The 6,000-nt window shown below is 43.6% G+C and overlaps 1 protein-coding gene across 2 annotated transcripts; it reads left to right on the plus strand.

Moving 5' to 3' along the window:
• The first annotated feature begins 87 nt into the window (after positions 1–87).
• On the plus strand, positions 88–3,109 carry LOC115326838. Of its 2 annotated transcripts, XM_029987768.4 has the most exons (2): positions 88–413; positions 696–3,109. In XM_029987768.4, the coding sequence occupies exons 1-2, from the start codon at positions 96–98 to the stop codon at positions 1,596–1,598; spliced, it is 1,221 nt and encodes a 406-aa protein (XP_029843628.2). In that variant the 5' UTR covers positions 88–95; the 3' UTR covers positions 1,599–3,109. The 2 variants fall into 2 exon arrangements, with proteins under 2 accessions (XP_029843628.2, XP_040075825.1); XM_040219891.3 differs by having other exon boundaries at positions 88–3,109.
• The last annotated feature ends 2,891 nt before the right edge of the window (positions 3,110–6,000 follow it).

Here is a 6,000-nt window from a genome sequence, read left to right on the forward strand (position 1 = left end):
CAGTTTGCGGAAAGCTCGTGTTACGCTTTTATTTGCTGCTCCTCTCGTCCCGTAGAAGAGACGTAGCGTCCTCGTCAAGGGGTTTCGGTGCCGACATGTCGGACGGACGCTCATTCTCCCTGTTCCTACAGGTACTTGGGCTGATCGTCGTCCAGTGCGGCACCGTCTACACGTCAACTGTCAAAGATGATGCGTCACCCAGCGACGGTACATGCCCGGTCATTCTGCCCTGGCTCTGCAACGCTTCGTCGCTGGATCTTTCGAAGCTGTGCTTGACTTTCAACTGTGACTACAGCAGGCAACTCTGTTCCACGTCATGTGATGGGAGTGTATATCAGAGACTGCTCGACCATCCACCCTCGGGTTTCGGTGCCGACATGTCGGACGGACGCTCATTCTCCCTGTTCCTACAGGTACTTGGGCTGATCGTCGTCCAGTGCGGCACCGTCTACACGTCAACTGTCAAAGATGATGCGTCACCCAGCGACGGTACATGCCCGGTCATTCTGCCCTGGCTCTGCAACGCTTCGTCGCTGGATCTTTCGAAGCTGTGCTTGACTTTCAACTGTGACTACAGCAGGCAACTCTGTTCCACGTCATGTGATGGGAGTGTATATCAGAGACTGCTCGACCATCCACCCTCGGGTTTCGGTGCCGACATGTCGGACGGACGCTCATTCTCCCTGTTCCTACAGGTGGGTCTTTCATACACTTATAAGTATGTAAGGCACAACGGCCATTCTGGATTGTCGGCACTGAGACCCAACCTTTTGTGTCAAATGTATGTTGGTATTACCGATTGCTACACTAAATACAGCCTAGCTGTGGCTAGGTTCGTGAAACAACGACTATTGATGGCAGGAGATATAGAAGCGAACCCAGGCCCGCTCACTTCTACACAGGAGAAACAACTAGTCGATGCTATGCTACTAATACCTGGCATGAACGAGGGGCAAAAAGCAATGTTGAATGAATTGAAAGCCATTAGGGAAATGCAAACATCGTTCGAAAGAAAACTAGAGGGCTTGTCATCTAGGATAACAGCTATTGAAAGCGAGATGACTATGGTTAAATCCTTGAGAGACGAAGTTGCTGACATAAAAACGGCGAATCTGGAACTTGACACCCAACTTAGAATGACTACCGCACAACAGGATGAAGTACAAAATCAATCGCGCCGAAACAACCTTATCTTTTACGGCTTGGCGGACAAAGCAAATGAAACCTGGGAAGAATCTGAGGCCAAAGTGATCACCTTTTGCTCTGATAAGCTCGGCGTAAAGCTTGAGCCCACTAACATAGAACGTGCGCACAGGCTAGGCCGTTTTTCCGAAGAGAGAGGACGCCCCCTTATCTCAAAGTTTCTGTCATTTAAAGATAAACAAAAAATACTGTCAGTCGCCTATAAACTAAAGGGGAGTGGCTTTTCCATTGGTGAGGATTTCTCACCTGCTATACAACTCTCACGACGCAAACTTTTAGAGTACGCCAGGGAACAAAACGCCCAATTCAAACTACGATACAACAAGTTAGTTATTCGTGGTAAAACATACCAGTACAATCCTGACACCGACGTCGTGTTTGAAACCTCTGTATAGCCACGACAAAAAAGCGATATCAGAGGGCCCGACGTACAGGAACTTGTCTTTGTTACAGTGAACTGTAGGAGTATCAGAAATAAAAAGGATGACCTTGCTTTTCTTCTTGCTACAACGGATGCTGACATTGTTTGTGGTACCGAATCTTGGCTTGACCCTTCCATGACCAACTCCGAAATATTTCCACCCAACTACGAAGTCTACCGCAAAGACAGAAATTCGAGGGGAGGGGGTGTGTTTTTACTCGTCTCGAAAAACCTACAAAGCACAGCTCTTGAATTTCAAGACTGTGTGTGCGAATCTGTTTGGTGCAAGATAAAACAGCAAGGTTATAAATTTTTAACTGTAGGCGTATTTTATAGACCCCCAAGTAACAATTCACTGAATCCCCTTTTGTGTCTTTCCAATGTGCTATCTGCGATAACGCCTGATGACGTTATTCTTAGTGGCGACTTCAATCTTCCGGACGTTGATTGGGTCGACAATCTGCCCCTTTTGCGAAATTCTTCGTCACTGTATAAAACTTTCAAGGAACTCGTAGACACCCATGAGTTGCAACAGTTTGTATTGCTTCCAACAAGGTACGGCGCAACAAGTAAATCTATACTAGATCTTTTCCTTACAAATCACCCGTCCGCCATCCGTTTGGTAACGACGGCTCCGGGTATCAGTGACCACGAAGCTATCATTACAAATGTAACATGTAAGCACACTGTGACTGATAAGCCATGCCCCAAAAAAGTTTATCTGTTTGACCGAGGGGATTACGACAGCTTGTTTTTCGACCTCCTGGCTTATCTTCCCGAGTTTGAATGTGCGTGCACATTGCTTGACATTGAAGAATTATGGAATCTGTTTAAGAATAAACTTTCTTCCCTTATCACTGAATATATTCCTTCTAGGATGTTGTCGGGAAGGCGCAGGAATGACAAACCGTGGATGACAAAGGAGTTGCGACGTCTTCTAAATAAAAAGCGAAGATTTTTTCTAAAATATAAGAAAACGAGGGACCCAGCCAACAAAATTGAACTTCGTTTGCTGGATAATATCTTTAAGACTAAAGTTAAGGAAGCGAAGGAACACTACTTTTTGGCACTGGGACCAAAATTACTTAACAACCCAAAGGAACTATGGAAAACGGTTAGAAAATCGGGCAAGAGTGAATCTGTGGGCATTCCAGCAATTCTGAACAATGATGAACTGACCTCCGATAACTTTCTCAAGGCTGTTTGCTTCAATAACTTCTTTCAATCTGTCTTTTCGACAACCGAGCTAGTTGTACGAGAATCTTCCGAGACAACTTTTGATAGAATGCCTGAGTTTGTGGTAGAAGATTATGGCGTACTGAAATTACTGCGTAATCTGAAATCTCATTCAGCTATGGGGCCTGATGGCATTCCTAACCACGTTCTGAAAGTTTGTGCTGCAGCAATCTCACCTTTTCTAGTTATTCTTTTCAACAAATCGCTCTTTACTAGCAGGCTACCTTTGGAATGGAAAACGGCAAATGTTGTGCCCATCCATAAGTCTGGCCAAAAAAGCCTGGTTTCTAATTACAGGCCCATCTCCTTAACCTGTGTTTGTTCCAAGTTACTTGAACATATCATATATTCAAATATGGTTAATCACCTTGAGAGCCATACCTTTTTTTCCAAGTCTCAGCACGGTTTTCGGGCTGGTTTGTCGTGCACTACGCAACTCACTGAGTTTTTACATGACCTCTCACTTTCACTAGATAAAAATGTTCAGGTTGACTGCCTGCTTTTAGATTTTCAAAAAGCATTCGACAAAGTACCACATTCACTTCTTATGCACAAGTTGTCGTTCTTGGCCCTTCCTGACTATCTTTTTGGTTGGATAAATGATTATTTGTTAAATCGTAAACAATGCGTAGTTGTTGGTGGTCAAAATTCTCCGTATGCGGATGTAACCTCGGGTGTCCCACAGGGGTCTGTACTTGGCCCACTTCTCTTTTTGATATATGTCAATGACATAGCACAAAACCTAACATGCAGTGTTCGATTATATGCAGATGATTGTGTAATCTATAGAGAGGTTAAATGTGAGGATGATTCTCTTCTACTTCAGTCAGACCTTGAAAAGGTGATGACCTGGTGTGACAAATGGCAAATGTTTCTTAATATCAATAAATGCAATTATATTAGATTCACCAAAAAAAAGCAGCCTTATCTATCAAAATATCAGTTAAACGGTGTTCCTCTTCAGGAGGTAGCTGATGTCAAATATCTAGGGGTTTATCTTAGCGCAGATCTTTCCTGGACTAAGCACGTCGACGCAATAACAGCAAAGGCAAACCGCGTTTTAAATTTTATCAAACGGAATTTCAAAATGGCCCCAACAAATATTAAGGAGCTGTTATACGTAACTAATGTCAGGCCAATCTTAGAGTATGCTTGTCCAGCGTGGGACCCGTATTACGTAAATTTAATATCGAAACTAGAGCGTGTGCAAAACAGAGCAGCCCGTTTTGTTGCAAATAATTATGAATTTTGCTCAAGTATAACAGATTTAAAGAAACAACTGAAGTGGAAATCTCTGGTTTCGCGGAGAAAATATCTTAGAATAAAACTTTTGAGAAGTATTTACTTAGGGCAAACAGGTATTGTGAAGGACCACTACTTACATAATCCTGATTACCTGTCCTCAAGGGTGGACCACCGGCTAAAAATAAAGAACATTAGGTGTAAAACTGAAATGTTTAAGAACTCATACTTCCCTAAATCAATTAGTGATTGGAACAGTCTTCCGCAGCACGTGGTCGCTGAAACTTCGGATGCTATGTTTTCCACCTCATTATTAGACATCCTTGAATAGTTGTGTGCTGTGTTTTTGTTTTGTACTGTTATGTTTCTGATTTTGTGTAACAGTTTTTGTAACAGTCTTTTTGCACTTCTTTCAATCAATAGTCTTACTTTTTATTAACATGTTTGATAAAATGTGACGTATAATCATTTTACTTTCCTGTACCATGTACCCCCTACAATAATGCCCCTGTGGCGATGTAGGTACTGTGTAAATAAATAAAATAAATATTGGGCTCGATTTGCTCGATTCGGGGCCGCCATATTGAGATGCAAGCGACGGAGGAACCTTGCTCCCCTGCTTCAGGGACGAAAGTTTCTCCCTTTCTAAAGCAACATAGGTTACAAGACCGTTCCTCCCCTAAGGGAGGACTATCCATACCATTTTTTCTAAGAGTGTAGGTCCACAAAACCGTCAGCTCTATCTGCTACCGCGAACAGCCGCCAGACGCCGGACGGGGAGGGGGACAGAGCAGGACGGTTATGGCGGGACCCGGATGAGACTTTCCTCTTTTCACCATATTGTTCGCGCTGCGCCCGCCAGCACGTGGTCACGTGGTCGCGAGAGGATGAGTTCTCGCTGCTCACTGGTGGCTCTAGAGCAAGGAGGTTCGAGGTACTAGGAGAGGGCACGTTGCAATATTGGTGAAGCCTAGTCATAAAAAGTTTAAATGATGTTGTGGCCAACGTAACCGTAGATCTCGCTGGCAATTGGTGCGCGTGACATGTCACGTGTGAGATGGATGGTTGATGGTAGAAGGACTCCTTGCAGGCTTGCGAGCGCTCCGTTGGGTAGGTTTTATCAGATCGAAGGCTAGACTGTGGTGTATTCTAGTACCCCATAGCTAGACGAAGGCTAGCTACGGTCACGTGATGTGGTCACGTTGGCGTGGTAAGTGAGGAGAGAGGTTGGAGGAAAATGAGAAAGAGGCGAGGCGTCAAGGGAGCATGGCTTGTGGAGGCTACGCGGCTGTCGTCGTGCCCTCTCCTACCCTTCTATCCTGCTTGCTCCAGAGAGAGAGCTTCTCCGGAACCCCGCGCAACCCCAATTGACGTCACAGCGCACGTGACTCGGAAGATGGTGAAGGAGTTGAAAGTTGCCGAAAACCTCAATTTTTGCCCATTTTTAAAATAAAAACTACGATGCGCAGCTAAAAGCGGTTTTTCGTTCTTTACTTCAGAAAGGTCGAAACACCAACTCCCAAATTATTTAACCAAAGCACTGAAACTGGTGCAGCGCTCCTTTAAGATTCCGTCAAGATATATATCTATATTTTTTACTTCATAAAATATTTACTTTTTAATTTGTCTAAAATAGACTGCTTTTTTTCTTTTGTTTTTAGCGATGCCCAGCAAATGCCTAAAAAACCATACCTTTATATTTATTTATTAGGCATTTGCTGCGCATCGCTAAAAACAAAAGAAAAAAAGAAGTCGAATTTAGACAAACTATAAAAGTAAATATTTGATGAAGTAAAAAATATAGATATACCCTGACGGATTCTTAAAAAAGCCGTGCAACTGTTTCAGTGCTTCGGTTAAATAATTTGGGAGTTGGTGTCTCGACGTTTCTGAAGTAA

This window comes from Ixodes scapularis, unplaced genomic scaffold (assembly GCF_016920785.2).
Source record: "Ixodes scapularis isolate PalLabHiFi unplaced genomic scaffold, ASM1692078v2 PGA_scaffold2__306_contigs__length_199485367, whole genome shotgun sequence".
Classification (NCBI taxonomy): Eukaryota; Metazoa; Arthropoda; class Arachnida; order Ixodida; family Ixodidae; genus Ixodes; species Ixodes scapularis.

Excerpts from the sequence above, each read along its gene's own strand:
- LOC115326838 (XM_040219891.3), top strand. The coding sequence starts at position 96 with ATGTCGGACGGACGCTCATTCTCCCTGTTCCTACAGGTACTTGGGCTG.